Source organism: Callospermophilus lateralis, chromosome 20 (genome assembly GCF_048772815.1).
Source record: "Callospermophilus lateralis isolate mCalLat2 chromosome 20, mCalLat2.hap1, whole genome shotgun sequence".
Lineage (NCBI taxonomy): Eukaryota > Metazoa > Chordata > Mammalia > Rodentia > Sciuridae > Callospermophilus > Callospermophilus lateralis.
Genome location: NC_135324.1, coordinates 2,471,712 through 2,491,966, shown reverse-complemented (window position 1 = coordinate 2,491,966; position 20,255 = coordinate 2,471,712). Strand labels below are relative to the sequence as shown.

The 20,255-nt window shown below is 57.6% G+C and overlaps 3 protein-coding genes and 1 pseudogene across 4 annotated transcripts in view; 1 reads left to right on the top strand and 3 right to left on the bottom strand.

Annotated features, from left to right (window-relative positions):
• Uroc1 (urocanate hydratase 1) overlaps nt 1-1,723 on the bottom strand; it is a 16,169-nt gene extending 14,446 nt beyond the window's left edge. For both annotated transcript variants that reach the window (XM_076841162.1, XM_076841163.1), the window contains exon 1: nt 1,598-1,723. In XM_076841162.1, the coding sequence (XP_076697277.1) occupies nt 1,598-1,723 (126 nt within the window). The remainder of the gene's footprint in view (nt 1-1,597) is intronic.
• Nucleotides 1,724-3,985: 2,262 nt separating this feature from the next.
• Chst13 (carbohydrate sulfotransferase 13) lies at nt 3,986-9,210 on the top strand. Its single transcript, XM_076841237.1, has 3 exons — nt 3,986-4,073; nt 7,254-7,336; nt 8,368-9,210. The coding sequence occupies exons 1-3, from the start codon at nt 3,986-3,988 to the stop codon at nt 9,208-9,210; spliced, it is 1,014 nt and encodes a 337-aa protein (XP_076697352.1).
• Nucleotides 9,211-11,324: 2,114 nt separating this feature from the next.
• On the bottom strand, nt 11,325-12,990 carry C20H3orf22 (chromosome 20 C3orf22 homolog). Its single transcript, XM_076841272.1, has 3 exons — nt 12,902-12,990; nt 12,483-12,608; nt 11,325-11,523 (listed from the first exon to the last, which is right to left on the bottom strand). The coding sequence occupies exons 1-3, from the start codon at nt 12,988-12,990 to the stop codon at nt 11,325-11,327; spliced, it is 414 nt and encodes a 137-aa protein (XP_076697387.1).
• A 5,096-nt stretch (nt 12,991-18,086) lies between these two features.
• Nucleotides 18,087-19,045, bottom strand: LOC143385709 (vomeronasal type-1 receptor 105-like; annotated as a pseudogene).
• Nucleotides 19,046-20,255: the final 1,210 nt, after the last annotated feature.

Genomic DNA, 20,255 nt, shown 5'->3' with positions numbered 1-20,255 from the left:
CATCTTGCCCAACTAGGGAAAGAGCCCAAAGCCCCATGCTCTCCAATCACTCTTTTCCCTTCTGCCTGGGGCATTCCGGGTCCTGCCCCAGGGCCTTTGCACTTACCCTCCTCCTCCCCATCTTCAGGTCTCAGAGCAGTAATCTTGCCCCCCCTTTTTATCCCCAGACCTCTGAATGTGAGGATTTTTTTTTGGAGGGGTACCAGGGATTGAACCCAGAGGCGCTGAACCCCTGAGCCCCGTCCCCAGCCCTGTTTTGCATTTTATTTAGAGACAGGGTCTGGCTGAGTTGCTCAGGGCCTCGCTGTTGCTGAGGCTGGTCTCCACCTTGTGATCCTCCTGCCTCAGCCTCCCGAGTTGCTGGGGTGACAGGTGTCACGGATTCTGTTTTCTTTTTAAGGACATAGAGACATCCTGGGGGCATCTCAGCTGTACTGATGGCATGTGGCCGGGCCTCAGTGGCTGAAGGTCCAGACACCGGCTCCCAGCAGGGAGGGGACCCAAGGGTAAAAAAGATCAATCACCCGCTGGACTCCTGGGAGCTGAGCCAGATGGGCGGAGCCAAGGGGAGCCACGCCCCTGCAATGCCAGCCACGCCCCCGGCAGTGCCAGCCCCGCCCCTGGAGTAAAAGCCCCGCCTCAGCAGCATCAACCCGGCCCCTGCGGCGTCAGCCCCGCCCCCTGCGGCGTCAGCCACGCCCCCTGAGGCGTCAGCCCCGCCCACAGCCCCCGAGCTCCCCAGGATCCCCCCTCCCATCCCTTTCCCTGCCCCTTCCCAGTTCCACCCAGCCCCGACCAGACCACAGCGACCCTCAGCCACCCTCCAAGCAGAACCCCCATTTTGGGTGGGGTTCAAGGCAAAGCTTAAGGGGCAGCCACCCAAGGGGGCTTTGTCTGGAAAATGCTAGGGTTCCTCTTTTCATCTTTGTGCTATTTTGTGTTTTCCACCTCCCCTCCCCTGTTTCTGAAGCCTTTGTGTCAAGAAAAAGGATCCCGGTTGCGGGGGAGGCTGGGGCTGGAGGATGGCAAATTGGAGGCCAGCCTCAGCAATTTACAGAGGCTGTAAATTGAGACCCTGTCTCAAAAAAAAAAAAAAAAAAAGGGTTGGGGACGGAGCTCAGTGGTTAAGAGTCCCTGGGTTCCATCCCTGGTACTACGAAAAAAGAAAAATAGTAAATAAGTAGTAAACTCTATACAGCGCCACACCACTGTCCCCAGCCCCCTTGTGTCCCCCCTAGGATGCTAGCCCCAGCTTTTGTGCGGCATGTGCGCCTGCCAAAGGCCAGTGTTTGGGGCAGGGCAAGGTGCACAGGCCCGCTGCTGGCTCTGGGCCATTTCACACCCAGCCCGTTTGTCCTCCCACTAGAGGTGGCCTGTGTGCCACCACTTGCTGGCCCGGTGACCTTGAGCTTCAAGATCGTCATCTGCAAAGGGTGATGGTGATTCCTGGCCCACATGGCCTGTCCCCCGCTCCCCTGAGAGGGCCCAGTGGCTGGGTGAGAGACTGAGTAGGGGGCAGGAGTAGAGGGTCCCCGTGGGGACATCTGAGGACACCTAGGGGACACCAGGCCCCCGCAGGCTCCGGCCGAGTTCTTACCTGCTCTTCTGCAGGGCTGAGGCCAGGGGTCCTGATGGGGGCGTGGGGCACCCCAGGCCAGCGCCCCCGGTTCTCTGGCAGGGGACGCAGGGGCAGGCCGGAGCACAGCTCCTGGAGGCTGGACATGTCTGGCTGAGAGTCGAGGCCAGCGCTGTGGAGAGGCCAGGAGGAGACTGGGCAGTCAGAGGCCAGCAGGGTGGGGACCTGCAGCCGCAGGGCCACCTCCTCCAGCCCCTCATTGGGCCCAGGGCTGGGGGAAGGAGCCACGTGCAGGTCACAGGGGCAAGTCCTCCGGTCTCTGGGCTGCCTGGGTGGTGACAGGGGGAGGGGCCAGCTTCCTCCTGGGGACGGCTGGACGGGGGTGGCCTGGAGGGTGGTGCTTTGTGGAACATGACTCTGGGGAGCTGGTCGGGCTCCAAGCGGGGGGTTGCTTTGGCAATCTTATGGGGGGGGTGACAGCACTGTCACAATCCGCGTTGAGTCCCAGTGGTCCTGGGAAGGGACACCTGGGTGTGACTCCAGCTCAGCTCCTGACCAGGCCGGTGGCCTTTGGCCCTGTCCCTATCTATTAAGTGGGTGGTAATTAACGGCCCAGGCTGCAGGGACAGGAAGTGTCCAAACACCCTGGGAAGGGAACAACAATAGGTCACTGTCACCTACCAGGGCTTAATTTTTTTTTGGGGGGGGGTCCCAGGGATTGAACCCAGGGGTGCTTAACCCCTGAGCCCCGTCCCCAGCCCTTTTTATATTTTATTGAGAGACAGGGTCTCGCTGAATTGCTTAGGGTTTTGCTAAATGGCTGAGGCTGGCCTCCAACTCATGATCCTCCAGCCTCAGCCTCCCAAGCTGCTGGGATTGCTGGTATGCACCACCGTGCCCGGCTAAGCTGCCCATCTCTAACACACTTTATTTTCTCCATGTCACCATGCATATCCATCTGTCCCTATCTTCTATGTCCTCGTATATCACATAAAGTCAATGAGAGCAGACGCTGTGACCGTCTCGTTTTTTTCCACTGGTGCCTGTGCATACAGGGGGTTGCTATCTGTGGAAGGAATGAAAGAGGGACAGTGTCTGTGGGGGGACAGCAGATGCGGAAAGGGCCTCTACACCTTCCTCCCACCAGAACCTTCTAGGGGGTCTCCCCATCTCCAGGATCATCTCTCACAACTCGGAGACGCTGAGCTGTTGTTCTCAACGGTGGCCACCAGGTGGCAGCCTGGAGCCAGGACACGCAGCAGGACTCCAGGGGCTGGACCCGGTACCTGGGAGGGCAGGTGGGGAAACTCAGGAATGGGGCTTAGGTGACAAGTGGGGTGGCAGGGGACACTGATGGCTTGGAAGCTCTGGGTCCTGGACCAATCTGGGGGTGACCGGGAGGTCACCAAGGCTGGAAGAGTACATGATAAGGAGTGTCTGGTTCTGTCTGTGAGCTGGGTTTCCTGTCACTTGAGAACCTAAATTATCACCACTTGAGGCCACATCTTCCAGCCACCACAACTATTATTTACTCAACCTTCTTCCTCTCCTTTATTTTGGGTCCCAGGGATGGAACCCAGGGGCCCTCGACCCCTAAGCCCCATCCCCAGCCCTGTTTTCTATTTGATTTAGAGACAGGGTCTCGCTGCGTTGCTTAGGGCCTCGCTAAGTGGCTGAGGCTGGCCTCCCACTTGCGATCCTCCTGCCTCAGCCTCCCAAGCCACCGGGACTACAGGTGTGGGCCACTGGCCTGGCACTTGCCTTTCTTTCTCTTTCCAGGCAATTTCTGAGATCTTCCTGGTGCCTGAACTATTGTGGGTGACACAGAGGAGGCACAGCAGGATAGGGGGGGCATGTCCCAGGGGGTCCCTTCCCCTTCCAGAGGCTGGGCAAGATCTGCAGGAGCCGGAACTCAGGCAGGATCCTGCCCTCTGGTCAGGAAGGTAGGGGACAGGACGGTCCTGGGGGGGATGAAGGGGCACTCTTGTGACTGATCCTGGGGGTGGGACTCCTGTAGGACTCAAGTCCAGGGGGCCACCCCCTTAGGCTCCTGGGCTCACCCCAGACCAGCCCTGGGTGCCTGGCATGTAAGGAAACCAAATGTAAGGGACAGTAGCTGGGAGGGACCTGCTCCTCCCGCCTCACCACTGGTGAAGGCTTCCTGTGACACCCCAGGGCGGGGACTTTCTGGCGACAAGTTCCCACCCGCCCAGCCTCTGCCCCCGGCGGGCTGCTGACCTGCTCCGCGGGGGGCGGAGTCCGAAGACTTGTGTCCCCACCTGCCATCGCCCGCCTCCCCAGTCCCCAGGCTCCCTGGAACGCGCCACCCGGGCGGGCCAGGCGGGTCCTGGAGCCCGGCGCCAAAGTCCCCGCGCTGTGCAGCGGCCTGTCGCCCCTGAGTGGCGCAGCATGGGCAGGCGCTGCTCCTGGCGGCGACGCGCGTTGGTGGCCACGGGTCTGGGCGCTGCGCTGCTGCTGCTGTGCGCCCTGCGCCCCGGTGAGTGACGGCCCCGGGTGAGTGACAGCCCGGCTCCCGCTGCCCAACCCCAGCCCCAGGAGATCGGGGGGCCACCTGCTGTCCCCTCCGTGGCTCTGGAGGCAGGAGGAGGTGGAGGGCATTTGGCCACCCTGGAATGCGGTCCCCTGGAGGGAACCGGATGGGAGCAGGACCCTCACCGCGAGGGGACAGTGGACTCTCTTCAGTCCTCAGCTGCCCATTTGAATCGTTGGCCCTGTCCCCTGGAGTCCCCTGCCGTCCACACTCCAGGAACACTTGGTGTTCCTCTGGACTCCCCTCCTCAGGTCTGGTCGGGCTGGGAGAACTGGGCGGCCAGTCCCCACTGCGCAGGCCCCCCGCCACTCCCTGGCCAGGGACAGGACAGCGTGTCCACTTGGAGTGCTCCGAGGTCCTCCTTGAAAATCTCCCAGCAGCCCATTTCATAGAGGAGGATACCGAGGTCAGAGTGGACCCCAGTGTCGATGGCTAAGTGGCAGCTGTGCAGTCTGTCTGGAGCTGGGGGTTACTCAGTGGTCTGATCTTGATGACTGTCATCTCCCTGTGTGTGTGTGTGTGTGGGGGGAGATGTCTGGGGGTCTCTTCTGGCCTCCCCCATCCCCACTGTGGGCTCTGTGAAACCCTTGGACCCTCCCAGACAGCTCTGTATCTCAGGGAGAGAGGGACAGCAGGACTCTGGGATCAGGGTGACTCAAAGAATGAGGCCCAGGGAGCACTTACCCAGGGAGGGACAGAGGGCCCGGGCTGGTGGCCTGAAGGCCACTCAGCAAGTCCTGTTGAGTGAGGCTGTGTCTGTCACAGCACCCAGCAAAGCGCACTCAGCCGGAACCCTGGTGGCCTTGGGGATGGCACCGAGCTACTGTGGCCTTGGGGTGAGGACCTGCCTGCTCTGGCCCTGCCTCACCTCTCCCTAGAATGGAGGCCAGGGCTGGGCTGGGGTTCAGGTGTGCAATGCCAGGGGGGACCTTGGGGTGCCCACCGGGCCTCTGCCCACTCCCCCCCCGGCCCCTCTGCGGCTCCCTCCATGTCTGGACGCAGCTGGGGTCTCTCTGGGCTCAGGAAGGAACCGGGCCTTGCTAAGTGGCTGAGGCTGGCTTTGAACTCGCGATCCTCCTGCCTCAGCCTCCCGAGTCGCTGGGATGACTCGAGATCCTCCTGCCTCAGCCTCCCAAGCCGCTGGGGATGCCAGGCACGCACCAGCCTGCCCAGCTGTTTTCAATTTTTACTCTGAGACAGATCTCAGGAACCTGCTGAGGCTGGCTTCCAACCTGTGATCCCCCCTGCCCCAGCCTCTCAGGTCACCGGGTCACCTTCTGGGTTCTGACCCTTCTGACGTCCCTCCCCTCGGAGCAGAACCTGGGAGAGCGGCTTGTGTGGGATAAGGAAGACAGAGGTGAGCCTTGCCAGGGGCTGTGGCACACAACTGTAATTCCTGTGACGAGGGAGGCTGAGGCCGGAGGATTGGGAGTTGGAGGCCAGCCTCAGCCACTCAGGGAGACCCCGTCTCTAAGTAAAAACACAAACTGTGGCTGGGGATGTGGCTCAGTGGTTAAGGCCCTGTGTTCACGGAGATGTCCTTCCCCGTCGTCCATCCTGGAGAGGGTGACAAAAGGGGCCCATGGGCCTCAGGTGCTGGGGACAACGGGCATCCTGAGCGCCTGAGCAGAACAGGGTCTTGGAGACCCCTCCGGGGAGCCCTGCAGGGTAGGTGCTGCTGGTCAGCCGGGCTGTGGGGTGGCCGTCTGCTCGCCGGGTCTTGCAACACTGTCACCAGCCACAACTTATTAACTGGAAACTGGGTGGTGTGACCTTTGCCCACAGCATGGGGAATCTCCAGATAACCTGTCCCCTAGCCTTGGTGGCCTCTCCTGGTCTCTTTGACATCCCTGCTCCCTCCCCCAGCCCCTCCCCCGCCTCCTGTTTCTCCGTTTTCAAAGCAAAAACGGCCCTCCCCTCCCCAGCATGGCCCCTGGTGGCTGCCCTGGGTCACCCAGCCATAGCTCAGGCCCAGGCCTGTCCCCCGAGGAGGGACTTGGAGCTGAGGACACTGGCCCAGGCAATCCGGGTAATGGGAGTGGGGTCCCCTGGTGTGGCCCTGCTGGAGGGTCTCCCGGGGAGCTTCAGGACACCCCTCTTTAGATCCTCTGTCCTCTCTGTCCCCCTCCGTGGCCAGCCTGCCCATCTGGGCCCTGTGGTCTGGGTGCTGGGCGGGCGTGGGTGTGGGCAGGGCTGGACCTGCCCTGTAATCAGTGGCCACAGCTATTCTGGTCGTTTCTCTGATGCCTGACCCCTTGTCCCCCGCTGCCCGCTGGCCCTGGGGGACTGCTGTGGGTTGTGATCTGCCCAGGAAATAGCAGGCCCTGGGCAAGGGCGGTGCATCCGGTCCAAATTGCAGGGCCCTGGAATAGACGGGCTGCTCCCCAGAGCTGCCCGCTCCCTGGCTGTGGCCCTGGACACACCCCTTCACTGAGTGACCTCAGGCTAGAGGGGCAAGTCTCATCTGCAAAATGACAAGAAGGACCTGCCTTCTCTCTGGGTGGTGAGGCGCCCCCGCCCCGGGGCCACACAAGCTCAGCCAGGGGGACAGCTGCTGTAGGGGGCCAGCAGCGGTGGCCACCTGGGGCCTCTCCTGACTCTGAGGGACCATCCAACATGGCTGCCCTCTCCTGGTGAGCGTGTTGTTCTGTAAGAGGCAACCACAGGTCCCCCAGAGGTCCCTGAGTCCCAGTCTGGTGACAGAAATCCAAGTTCCAGAACCATCCATGACCCCCAAGGGTCTCAGGCAGGCCTCTGTCTCCTCCCAGTGCCCTGGTCACAGGGGAGCCTGGCTCTTGTTCCCGGGACACATGGCATCGTCTGGGGTGTGGAGGGAGCCTGAAAAACGTGTTTCGAGACAGGGTCTCGCTAAGTGGCTGAGGCTGGCCTCCAACTCACAATCCTCCTGCCTCGGCCTCCCAAATAAATAAAAAGGGCTGGGGACGTGGCTCAGTGGTTAAGTGGCCCTGGGTTCAATCCCTGGTACCAAATTATTCTATAGTGTGAGGGAGACCAAGGAACGTAGGAACGAGATTATGTTCCCAAGTCCCAGATGTGTCCAGACCCCCGAGTCCGCCGCTCGCTCACCCCATACGACAATGACACCTCTTCCCTGTGTCCCCGCAGCATTTGAAAACACATCCCTGGGCTCCATTTGGCTAGGAGGGGAGAAGAAGAGTCCCCTGCAGTTACTCTATGACCTGGACCAGGTAGGTGGACAGAGCCATTCCCACCGCTGCACCCCCAGCTATGGGGACCCAGAGCGCCTGCGTGTACCTGCTGGCCACCGGGACTGGACCCTGGGGCATGGGTGGGCTTGCTCCTTAGCTCAGGCTTTGTCCAGTGAGTGACAAGGGCAGGTCTTGGGGATACACTGAGACCCCTGGGGTCTCCACCCACCCTTCCTGCCATCCCTCATCCCTCCTGCCCCAGAATTTTAGGAGCCCCATCCTCTTCTCGGCCTCCAGCAGAGGACCATGCGACCCACTGCGCATGCTCGTAAGGCCGTTGCCCTTACTCAGCTCCCAGCGCGCATGCGCGCACGCACCCCCACCACCTCCCTGGGCGCAGCTCATTGATTTAGGATAGAGTTGCAGCCGGAAAAGCCCATTGTAAGTTGAAAATATCTTTTATTTTATTTATTTATTTTTGCACCAGGGATTAAACCCAGGGGTGCTTAACCACTGAGCCCCATCCCCAGCCCTTTTTAAATTTTAATTTTTATTTAAGAAAATGTTTTGGGGATTGAACCCAGGGACACTCAACCACTGAGCCACGTCCCCAGCCCCTTTTACAGATTTTTAATTGAGAGACAGGGTCTTGCTCAGTTGCTTAGGGCCTCGCTAAGTTGCTGAGGCTGGCCTTGAACTCGTGATCCCCCTGCCTCAGCCTCCTGGGCCGCTGGGATGACAGGCGTGCGCCACCGCACCTGGCACAGCGAGGCCATTGGACATCAATCTGCTCTCGTCAGGTCCATATCCATTCTGAGCGCCCCTCCCGATACTTGTGGGTGTCTCCAGCGCACGCGATGGGTCCCGTCCTTCTCGGAGCCTCAGCCGGGTTAGGTCCCGTTGGGCTCCAAGTCCAGGTCCCATTCTGCGGCTGGGATTGGCAGCCTGGGGTGGCAGGCCCGGGGTCTAGTCCAGGTGCCCAAGTCCCCGGGCGCGCCCCATCGGGTAGCCCCAGGGCCCGGGAGCTCCCTGGGGCCAGCAGCTCTGATGCATGTCCCTGTCGCCCGCAGGGTCCGCTCTCGGCCCTGGCGGAGGTGCACCGTCAGCGGCGCGACCTGCTGCGCCGCGCCTGCAGCCGCCACACGCGCCGGCAGCGGCTGCTGCAGCCCGAGGACCTGCGGCACGTGCTGGTGGACGACGCGCACGGGCTGCTCTACTGCTACGTGCCCAAGGTGGCCTGCACCAACTGGAAGCGCGTGCTGCTGGTGCTGAGCGGCCGCGCCCGCGGCGATCCGCGCGCCATCCCCGCGCACGAGGCGCACGCGCCGGGCCGCCTGCGCTCGCTGGCCGACTTCGGCCCCGCCGAGGTCAACCGGCGCCTGCGCGCCTACCTGGCCGTGCTGTTCGTGCGCGAGCCCTTCGAGCGCCTGGCGTCCGCCTACCGCAACAAGCTCGCGCGGCCCTACAGCGCCACCTTCCAGCGACGCTATGGCACGCGCATCGTGCGGCGCCTGCGTCCCGGCGCCCAGCCCGAGGCGCTGACCCGCGGCCACGACGTGCGCTTCGCCGAGTTCCTGGCCTACCTGCTGGACCCGCGCACGCGGCGCGACGAGCCGTTCAACGAGCACTGGGAGCGTGCCCACGCGCTGTGCCACCCGTGTCGCCTGCGCTATGACATCGTGGGCAAGTTCGAGACGCTGGCCGAGGACGCGGCTTTCGTGCTGGGCCTGGTGGGCGCCCCGGACCTGCGCTTCCCCGCGCCGCCGCGACCCCGGGCGGTGCCCGCGCGCGATCAGGCTGCGCGCCTCTTCCAGGACATCAGCCCCTTCTACCAGCGGCGCCTCTTCGATCTGTACAAGATGGACTTCCTGCTCTTCAACTACTCGGTCCCCTCCTACCTGCGGCTGCGCTAGGGCCCCCCCGGGATGGCCGCAGAAAGGGCAGTGCGGTCCCCGCAGGGCCTGGGACGTGGCGGCTGCGTAGGGGGTCTGCCATGGGCCTGAGGAAGACCCCTCCTTTGAGAACCACTGCGAACACACCGAGCCAGCCAGCCCCCGTGGCCAGATTGGGGTACCACCCGGCTCAGGTGGCTGTGGACCTGTCACCCTGCCTCTGCCTGTTTCTTCTACCGGCTCCAGGTGACAAGTACCTTAACAAGCCGCTCGGGTGGCCAAGAGTTTATAATCCAGTTTTGAGTTTTTAGGCTACAAGTGGCCAACTTGGGGGGGTCAGATCTGCCCCCCCCATCCTGCTCGTGGGGTCATCGAGCAGAATGCTACCGTGTGGCTCTTGTGGCCCCAACCAGGAAGATCTCCATTGGCCACCCATGGATCCGGAGTGAGCTACATTCCACTCTGCAGGTCACAGATGGGTCCCCTGTGGCTGGCCCCGCCCCGAGTTCCCTTTTGATCCGTCTTTCCAGAAGCTAGGTCTTTCTGGGTGCCAGAGGAGCCCTGGGCGCACCTTGGTGGCAGATTACATAGGACATGGGTGGGGCTGGGGGTGGGTGGAGGGGTTCTGTTTCAGAAATAAAAGTGTTTTGTTACTTTTTTGATTGGATGCAGTTTTTCTGCCTCTCTGGTGCCTTTGCTGAGGGGACCTGGGGCTGCCACATCTTGGGCAAATCCCCGGGTTTCCCTTGCTGCCAAGTGGCCTAAGAAGTCCAGATGGCCGTGAGGGGTTGGAGGACAGTGGTGGCAGAACCTGGCTTACATCTGCAGCGGTCCCCAGGTGTGCAGAGGGGGTGCCCGTCCAGTGACAAGTTGGAGACAGTCTCGTCTTTCACTCTGACCAGGCCAAGGATTCAGCACCAAACCAGCTCAGCCAAGCCCCATCCTTAGCACGACTGTGTGTGTGTGCGCGTGTGTGATTGGGCACGTGTGTGTCGGACCCTTGAGGACCGCAGGGAACCGGGTGGTTCTGGAAGATTCTTCCTGGTGTCCTCTTTGGCTGTCCTTGGTCCTCGGTCCTTTCTGGGTGGAGCCAGGTCATCTGGCCACTGCCCTCTCCAAGGCAGGGTCCTCAGCATGGTCAGTGGATGACCTGAGAGAGTCACGTGCCCAGAACTGGGTGACACAGGAGGTGCTCGGGTGGCTCTTCATTTGACGCCCCCTTTGCTGGTGACTATTAAGACCGTCTTCCTTTCCTCAAGTGACAGACAATAGGAACCAAAGGTCACATGACTTTTTTTTTTTTTTTTTTTTAGTACCGGGGATTGAACTCAGGGTCACTTGACCACGGAGCCCTGTCCCCAGTCCTGTTTTGCATTTTATTGAGAGACAGGGTCTCGCTGAGTTACTTAGGGCCTCGCTTTGGCTGAGGCTGACTTTGAACTCACGATCCTCCTGCCTCAGCCTCCTGAGTCGCTGGGATGACAGGCGTGGGACACTGAGCCTCTGGGCCTCTTATGTCTTGTAGATCATTCCAAATCAATATACAGACTTGGTTCTTCACTTTTAAAGTCTACACAGTATGTCGGAGGTAGGTGTAAATATCAGTGGTTTCCTACTAGTAGTGTTTGGTTGGTTTGAGGTCTTTCACTATCTCTGACAGTACTGGAGTGACTAGCGTGTCCTGTCATCTTGACTTCCATGTGGGTTTGGATCAAGTCCTTAGTGACATTTGCTTTATTTCCTTTTTTCTTTTCTGGTCTTGGGGATTGAACCCAGGGGTGCTTCACCACTGAGACCCATCCCCAGCCCTTTTTATATAAAGGGTTTCACGAAGTTGCTTAGAGCCTCACTCAGTTGCAGAGGCTGGCCTCCAACTTTGGGTCCTCCTGCCTCAGCCTCCTTTCTTCCTGAGCCTCACACCAGTCCTGCAAGATGAGACATAATGACCCCACTTCTACACCCGAGAAAAGAGAGACCCCGAGACAGTGACCAGTCCACGCGGAAGTGGGATTTCAATGTACAAAGTTTATTACTATGTACACGTGTGGTAGGTGTGGTTCAGTCTCTGCGGCTGCTGCCCAGAGTGAGCCGAGGAGAAGGTGGCTTCGAGGAAGGTCACCACAGACCTGGGGGCATTAGGAGAAGCCCCTCGATGGCTGGTTTGCTTCCCTGAGCCAGGGGTCTTTAGTGTGGCTGTGCAGAGGGAATGGCGGGTGTCCGGCTTGCTTGGGGAAGCGGAGGCTCAGCAACTTGAGTTCCCAAAGGTGGCACTGGGGTGGCGGTGGGGGCGGTGGGTAGATGCTGGGTGACGCCGTGTGCTGCGGAGCCCCGAGCCTAGAGAGCCAGCCACAGCCTCACCTCGCCCCAGGAACGCGGCCAGTGGGGTCCAGGGACGGCAGAGGGGGCCACCTCGGGGCGGTGCCAACCTGTCCTGTCCCTCCCACCCAGCCTGGCGACCTGCTGGCTGCCCAGGAAGGCCAGAGCGCACTGCAGACTCACCTCCTGTGGCCACCAGCACCCAAGCCCAGACCTGGCAGGTCCCCGTGGCCTCCTGGGTCCTCTGCCCGGCGCACGGCCCCGGGGTCCTCCAGTGCCACCCATGCACGAGGTGATGGGCAGGGACACCTCTCTTCGCCAGACCCCTTCTAGGGCACCCTCTTTAGTAGCTACATGTGGGGACAGGTTGGCTGGCACTCACCGCCCGGGGGGGACCCACCCGCTGCCTGTCTCTTAGGGATGGAAAGTGGCCTGTCCCTCTCTCTAGGAGGGACCTTACGTTATCCCCTCCTGGGGCGTCGACACGTGAAGTCCCCCGGCCCGTCCTTCCCCAAGCTCCGTGACGCCCCCCCCCCGGTATTCGCTCCCTGCCCTTCTCTGAAGGCCGGCCTTCACGGCTCCCAGGGGGAGGCCCAGACAGGAGGCCAGAAATGGGGGTCAGGGTGAGGACCCTCTCCCACATGGAGCCACCAGGCACTAGACGGATCCCATTTCACCCAAGGGGGGGGTTCCATTCAGGGTCTGTGGCAGGACTTGGGGACCTAATGGTCCTGCAGCCACACGAGAAGGGGACAGTGGGGCTTAGGGGCAGAGGCTGAGGTACACGCTGTGTGGGAGAGGCCGGGGCGCCGGGTGGGGCTGGGGGCACCAGGAGGCTGGGGTGCCGATCTTTGTCCCAGATCCTTGGGTTCATTCCGCACTGTCCCCTGCAAGTGACCCCTGTTACTTTTGGTGTGTGCCCGGGGTGACTCTTTCCTAGACTGTGGTCACTGGAGGGCTGCCAGGGCGGGACTCACCCTGGGACAGGGATGGACCTGGTGGCCACCAGCTTCTTCTGCAGGGGCAGCAGGTCCCTCGGAGGTGTGTTCCTGCCGTCCCAGACTTTCAGGGACTCGGAGGTGGGCTCTGTCAGCCACGAGAACCTGCAACATGCGTCCTCGTGTGGAGGCGGTCCCCCGAAGGCGCGCTCGCTCTTCTGGAACTTTCTACCTGCCGGGCACCCTTCCGCCTGCTTGACCTGGGCACCTCTCTGGAGGCCCCTCAGCCTGGGCTGGGACGAGGCGGGGGGACAGTAGGTGACAAGGCAGCTCCAGGCTGTCCCCACAGCAGGGCTCCTAGGGCCTGGGCGCGGGGGACTCTGCCCCTCGGACGCCCCGGAACGCCCTGGTGGCGGGGCCGGGGGCACAGGGGACCTAGGGGTCTGGGCTTCGGGTACCTGTATGGAAAGTTGTTGGTGAATCTGTCTTGGGCCTTGCTCCTGGGTTTCTTATGTTGGGGACACTTCTTGTGGGTTCTCGGTTCCATGGTGCAGGGTGTCAGGACGGGACCCTCTTAGCCATGGCTGGAAGGCAAGGGGTGACCTCTAGAGAAGGGCAGGGATGGGACACAGAGCTGCAGAGGCCCAGCTAACTCTCCCGCTCCGTGGAGGACACGCCAATGTCACCTCCAGATTTGGGGAGGGACAAGGAGGCTCCGAAAGGCCCGTGCCGGGGGACAGGAGGGCTTTGGGTGGGTCCTGGACTACGTGGCCTCAGAAAGTTTGGGTGGCCAGAACCCAGAGGTCCCTCAAAGCCATTCCATGGTGGCCATCCTAGTTGCCTACGTCCGGGGGACGGGCCTAGCACCTTGACTCCTTCGGCTTCCCGGGGGCAGGAGTCCGGGGCAGCCCTGTGACCTCATGAGCATCCATCCTGGATCATCTCTACCACTGGCCACTCGCTGCTCCCCAAACTGACCTGCGGCTGTCCTTCCCGGCCACATGGGCTGCCGGAGCTCACCAGGCAGCCCCCGTCCCCAATTCTGAGCGCGACCACGGCGGGGCGTGGGTCAGAAAGTCCGGGAAGGACAACGGGAGGGTCGCTATGGATTCCCCAAGGATGGGCCCCTGGCCACAGGCCTCCCTCGGGAGGCTCAGCCAGAAGGGAGGCCCAGCCCCGGGGGGACCTCAAGCAGACGCCGGGCCACTGCGCTCTGGTTAGGAGAGGCCACAGGGACGGACGTTGGCCATGGTCCTCACTGTCACCTCACGGAGGGAGCCTGCACTCCATGGCTCTGGCCAGGCAGGGCCCCTAGAAGCCTCTGAGGTCACAATCAGGGCAGCAGCTGGATCCTGGGGCTTGCTGGCCCAGGGAGTGACCGTGGACAGCAGCGAGCGGGTGGAGGCGTCACTGTGGCGGACCTGTCCTGGCGGACCTTGTCCTAACCCGAGCTCCAGCCCCCAGGTACCACCAGGCTGGGGTCTGGCCTGGGCCTTGGGCTCTGCAGCCTGAATTCCTGTCTCCTGCCTCTCTGGTCCCCAGGGACCGTCATCTGCCAGGGGACACCGTTAGTACCACCTCAAGGGCTATGGGGGGCATCCGACGTGGTCACACGTGTCACATGCCCCCGGCCGGGCTCGCCAGGAGACTTTTAAAGGGGCATAAATCGAGATGTTCCAGGGGACCTCACCAAATCTTCAACTTAACTTTAGGTTTGCCCATTTCCCCTCTGGGCCGGAGGATCCTGCCAGCTTCCTAGACAGTGGCTGGAAACGCACAGCAGGAAAGGACATCTTTGGTGACACACGTACTGGCTGGGGTCAGGGGGGCTCAGACACTCCCTCGGGGCAGCCCACTTATTTCAGTGAATAGATTCTGGAAACTTCTTCTTCCACCATTTTCCAAACTGTCACTCCACTTCTTTCATTTTTAGTGGTTGAGTAGATCCCATGATATGGACACACCACCGTTTGCTTAATCATTCCCTCATCGAAGGACATTGTTGGTCCTTCCCCCTTTGGGGCCATTGAGAATAAAGTGGGTTGGGTGTGGTGGCTCAGGACTGTAATCCCAGCTACCCGGGAGGCTGAGGCAGGAGGATTGCACGTTTGAGGCCAGCCTCAGCAACTTAGCAGGACCCTGTCTCAAAATAAAAATTTAAAAAGGACTGGGGGGTGAGGCTCAGTGGTAGAGTCCCCCTGGGTTCCATCCCCCCAGTACAAAAGAAAAAATCAATAAAGAGATGTAAATGTTCACACAAACACTCAGAAATGAACACAAACCTTCATTTCTCTGAGATAAGTGCCTATCCATTGAGTTTTCATTTCCACTATCAAAAGGTAGGATTTTAGGGCTGGGGCTGGGGCTCAGCGGTAGAGCGCTTGCCTAGCATGCATGAGGCACTGGGTTCAGTTCTCAGCACCACATGTAAATAAGTAAATAAAATGAAGGTCCATCAACAAATAATAAAAATATTAAAAAATCATGGAGAATTTTCAGAGAATTCTGAAACCAGTATCACCCTAAAGCCAAAAGCAGACAAAGACCCATCAGGGAAAGGAAACTTTTGACCAATATCTTTCATGAACACAGATGTAAACATTCTTAAAAAAATATTGGCCAACTGCACACGAAAACACATGAAAGAGAGAGCGCACCATGATCAAGTGGGGTTCATCCCAGGGATGTAAGTTTGGCTCAACATATAGAAATCAATCAATGTGACTCGCCACATCAAAAGACTTAAAGACAATCATCACATGATTATCTCAATCAATGCAGAAAAGGTATTTAACAAAGTACAGCACCCATTCATATCAGGAAAAACTAGGGATAGAAGGATCATCCCTCATAATGTAACGACTGCGTATGAAAAACCCAAGCCAATTGTGAATGGAGAAAACCGAAAGCATCTCTTCTAAAGGCAGGAGCAAGGCACGGATGCCCACCATCACCTCTCCTATTTAACACACAGTCCTTGAAACGCTAGCCAGAGCGATTAGGCAAGAAAAGGAAATTAAAGGGATACAAACAGGAAACGAAGAGTTTAAATTGTCTCTGTTTTCCAACAACACGATCTTATCTTTAGAACACTCCAAAAAACCCCCACCAGATTTCTAGAACTCATAAATGAATTCAGCAAAGTATCAGAGTGAAAAATCAACAGCAGATTCATCATTGGAGTATAGGAAAGTGAGTGTTTTAAAAGCGGCCACCCTCCCCGCCCAGCGAGCTACAGTTTCAGTGCAATCCTTATCACAAGGCCGATGGTATTCTTCACGGAAGCACAAAAAGATCCTAAAAATTCATCTAGAGATGCAAAAGTCCTGGAGTAACCAAAGCCATATTGAACAAAAGGAAGAAGTCAGAGGACATCACCGTACCTCGTTTCAAGACTTATCCCAAATCCACAGTAGTTCAGACAGCAGGACATTGACATAGAAACGGACATGCAGACCAACGGAACAGGCCAGAAATGCACCCACACACCTGCAGTCGAATGATTCTCAAGAAAGTCTCCCCAGACGTACAGAGGATGAAATAGCACCTCTTTAATGAATGGTACCAGAAAGACTGGATCAACATGGTAGACTGAAAAGCGACCTGCTCTCTCTCAAGCCACCCTGGAATCACACTAACAAAGACCAACATGTAGGACCTGAAACTGTAGAAGGACACGGGTACACGTAGGTTTCCTGGTAGGAGCTCCAAAGCTCAGAAAACAAAAGCAAACACTGGATCTTCAGCTCCCTGCCCAGGGCACGTGTGATCTCCAAAGGGCTTAAGGGTCTCCTCACAATGACCCTCCTGGGTGCAGCACCCGGGCCTCTTGGCAGGCAGCCCTTAGCCGGCAGCCCTCATCCCTGGCATCTCTGCCCTCCTGAGCCCCCTTGGCAGCCCTGCTCCCCTCTCACAGCTGCGTCCACCTCTTCCGCTACTAGCGAGGACTCTGACGTGGCGCACACTAAGCAGCATTGTACGAGCAGTGCACCTGCAGTTTCTTCTCCGAGGAGAGTCTTCTTTGAAAAGTTGACACCCCTGAGCCTGCCAAGGATGGCTTCTTGCTGATTTCTGATAGACCCTCAAAGCATCTTTCTTACCGTCCTGGTGCAAAGTACTTGGCTCCTTTTAAAATAGTGACATCTCATTAGTGACCCTCTCCTCCTTGATAGGACTTTTACAAGTGCTTCTTTTCTGACCAAACGGTGGGGGCTTCCATACCTTTCTGATCTGCTTTTTTGTTTGGCTTCCAATCTTCGTCATGAATCTGGCATAAAGAAGCCAGCAGTGCTCAGGCCACAGCCTGAATACTTCTGTTACCTAGAAATGTCCTCTGCCAGTTAATGACCCCATCACCTTTAAACTCAGCCTCCCCCACAGTCTTGGGAGCATGAGCCAAATGTGAACAGGTTCTTTGCCAAAATTGCACGGGGGGCGGGGCCCGTCCTGATCCCCAGGAGAACTCTCACTCCTGTCTGAGGCCTCATGAGCACAGTCTTTACTGTCCGCAGGCCCGTCGGTGCCAGTTTGGTTTTGAGCCCACACCATGACCACCCGGGAAGCTCTGCCTGTGGAATTCTAGACTTCCCCTAGCCTGCTCCTCCAAACTCTTCCAAACTTCTTTCATAAACCCATTGCAAGGGCTTTTGGACCACAGCATCTGGTAGAGTCACCGAAAAGATCGCTTCCCGTGTACCACTACTGGGCAGGAACTTTTTGGTTAATTTTTCATGTCTGTGAAAAACACCAGAGAGATCAACAACTTAAAAGGAGGGAATATTTTTTTTTATTTTGGCTCACAATGACAGAGGTTGCCATCTATGGCCACTTGGCCCTGTTGCTTTGGTCTGTCGTCCATCATGGTGGGGAGTGTGGGGTGGGACAAGGTCACTTCCTCATGGCATCCAGAAAGCAGAAGGGAGACAGGGAGGGGCCAGGGTCCAATCATTGCTTCAAGGGCAAGCCCTCCATGATCTATGTTCCTCCTAATAGCCCCACGTCCTAAAGGTCTCCTCCCCACAGTGCCACAGGCTGGACATGAGTCCTTCAACACCTGGGCACTGGACATTCCACACCCAAACATCACACTGTGCTAAACCGGGCTGTGCCCAGCTGAGATCCAACTCACCGTTTCCCCTTGAAGACCCCTTCAGAAATGCCAACGTCTGTGTGACAGGTGACAGTATGTGGTTCCATTGCTCATGACGTCCATGCCATCTCTATGTATGGAGGTAAATCAGCAAAATGCAAACAGCACTTTCCATATCAGAACTTAACCAAAAGACAATGTCTAGAAAGGGCATGGGGGGGTGCCCGCCTGTCATCCAGCAGCTGGGGAGGCTGAGGCAGGAGGATTGCAAGTTCGAGGCCAGCCCCGGCAACTCACTGAGACTCTGTCCCTAAATAAAATATAGAATAGGGCTACGGATGGGGCTTAGTGGTCGAGTGCCTCTGAGTTCAATCCTCAGTATCCCTCCCTGAAAAGAGCATGTATATATGTGTGTGTGATCTGCTATTTACATATAGATATACACACATACACATCACATATATTCTATATGGTGTGTATATATATACACATAATATGTGCATATACATACATGCTCTGATGAACGGTTCTGCAGCCAGTGGCATTAGTTGATCTTACCAGAATGTATTCCTGCCTGAATAACTGAGCATTGAAGGATCTTCCCACAGGGACTTGAAGAAATTAATTATGCGTTTTTCAGTGCAGATGAACACCACAGGACTGATTGTGGCGTAGGTATGAGCCACAAAGATCTGGGTGCAATAAAGGATCTGGTCATTGTTCCATATAATTCTCGAGGAGGAGATGATGTAGTCCAACACGGACATGAGCATGAAGAGTCCCAGGAGCAGCAGGATGGTCCTGGTGGCCCTCAGTTCTGGGGAGGCTCTGGGGACAGGCTGGTGCTGTGGAGGTGCTGGCACCGCCTCTTATGCCTGCACAGGAGGGCCACCATGTACCCACTGGACAGGGCCATGAGCCCCATAAGGAAGACTTCCCGGAAGGTAAACAGGGTGGACACCATCTGCCGGATCCAGTAACTGATGGGCCAAACGGAGCAGGATTCGGTGGCGTACATCAGATCCCCTGAGGTCCGGTTGGGGGTGGCGACGATGGAGACTAAGAGGTGACTGCTAACGGACATGTACAAGACACACAGGACAAGGAGGGGTCTCAGGCTGTCCTGTGGGGACCTGGGTTTGAACTTTGCCAAGGGGGAGCCCCTGGGGCTGAGGGTGATGGCCTGCAGGACACTCAGCAGGCAGGAGGTGCAGATGGAGAAGCCCCTCATCAGCCTGTGCAGGTAGATGACAGCTTTACAGGTGACGTCGTCCCAGAATCTCCAGAGAGACATAAAGACGTCTGTAGCTATGAAGCCCATGACGGTCAGCAACAGCAGGTGGGTCAGGGCCAGGAGAGCGATGGGCAGGTCCGTGGGCTTGGGCCTGTGCCTGAGAAAGAACCAGAAAACGTGGAAGAGAAGGAGGGCGGTGTTGGCCAAGATCCCAATGCCAATTTCAGACAGAAAGGCGTTCCTTAGAGCGGGGATTCTGTAGAGGCCGCCTTTGCTCATCTTACATAGGAGAAAAGGTGCTGTCAGGGTCTGTGGAGAAATGGAAGGGTGATTCCTCATGAAAGGGACTTCTTCAGTCAGAAGAAAACTGCTCACATCAAGGAAAGGTGGATTTTTATCTGCACAACGGTGTAGTTCATGCTTACAAATTCTGGTGGATTTAAATGAGGAGAACTGCAGATAAGAGGAAAGGAGGCCTCTTGAGCAGAGACTAAAGAGATCAGACTTGCATAGGTTAGGGTAGTCAGTGCTGTCTTGATTACAGTGGATTTTTTTTTTTTGGTGGGGGTACCAGGGATTGAACCCAGGGGTGCTTAACCCCTGAGCCCCATCCCCAGCCCTTTTAATATTTATTTAGAGACAGGGTCTTGCTGAGTTGCTTAGGACCTCACTAAGTTGCTGAGGCTGGCCTCCAACTGGAATCCTCCTGCCTCAGCCTCCTGAGCCGCTGGGATGATACCACCATGCCTGGCAATGCATTTCTTTGTAATAATCACCCATCTTAATACACAGAGAATAAAATATTACCCAAAGAGAGTACTTTGGCAACCTCTGTTCAGAGAACTCTGATAGGTGTTCACGTATTTCCTTTGAATGCTCCAAGATAGCTACACATATTACCCATTCTTAATTATCATGCCAGGATAACTATCCTAGAGAGTGGAGCCTACCAAATATAAGCAGAAAGCTCAATTTTTCTCCCTATTTCAGCACACAGAATAGGGATGGTAAAAAGAATCATACTTTACATAGATTCAGGGTCGTTCTATTTTAACATCTTAATAAAAGGACAAGTGTCCAAACACTCCCTGAAGGATGGGTCTCCATGGGACTCTAAACTGTCACCTGTCCTTCCAGGAAGCAATGGTATTTCCCCACACTTAAAAGGTAATGCATAAAAACTCTGTTAGAAAACTTGGTGAGGATGTCCTTACAGAATACATCCTGGACGGAGCTGTTCTGGGAGTTAATCCCTGACCCCCAGGGCACAGATCAGGAAAAGGGTCACAACGCAGTGCAGTGACAGTCACCATGTGTCTTTCCTGTAGTGTCAGGAGAGATCTTTCTGGCCATCCAGGGGGTCTCCATTTTGTTGGTCTTTTTATTTTTTTCCATGTGTGTGTGTGTGGGGGGGCACAAGCGTGCATGCTGGGGTGGAACCCAGAAAGCACGAAGCCACATCCCCAGCCCATGTCCCCCTGTTAGATCA

Excerpts from the sequence above, each read along its gene's own strand:
- C20H3orf22 (XM_076841272.1), bottom strand. The coding sequence starts at position 12,990 with ATGGAACCGAGAACCCACAAGAAGTGTCCCCAACATAAGAAACCCAGG. Across the intron at positions 12,609-12,901 it reads ACCAACAACTTTCCATACAG|GTTCTCGTGGCTGACAGAGC; the intron begins GTACCCGAAGCC and ends CGCATGTTGCAG. Across the intron at positions 11,524-12,482 it reads AGGTCCATCCCTGTCCCAGG|GCTCGGGGCTCCGCAGCACA; the intron begins GTGAGTCCCGCC and ends CTGGCTCTCTAG.
- Chst13 (XM_076841237.1), top strand. The coding sequence starts at position 3,986 with ATGGGCAGGCGCTGCTCCTGGCGGCGACGCGCGTTGGTGGCCACGGGT. Across the intron at positions 4,074-7,253 it reads GCTGTGCGCCCTGCGCCCCG|CATTTGAAAACACATCCCTG; the intron begins GTGAGTGACGGC and ends GTGTCCCCGCAG. Across the intron at positions 7,337-8,367 it reads TACTCTATGACCTGGACCAG|GGTCCGCTCTCGGCCCTGGC; the intron begins GTAGGTGGACAG and ends TGTCGCCCGCAG.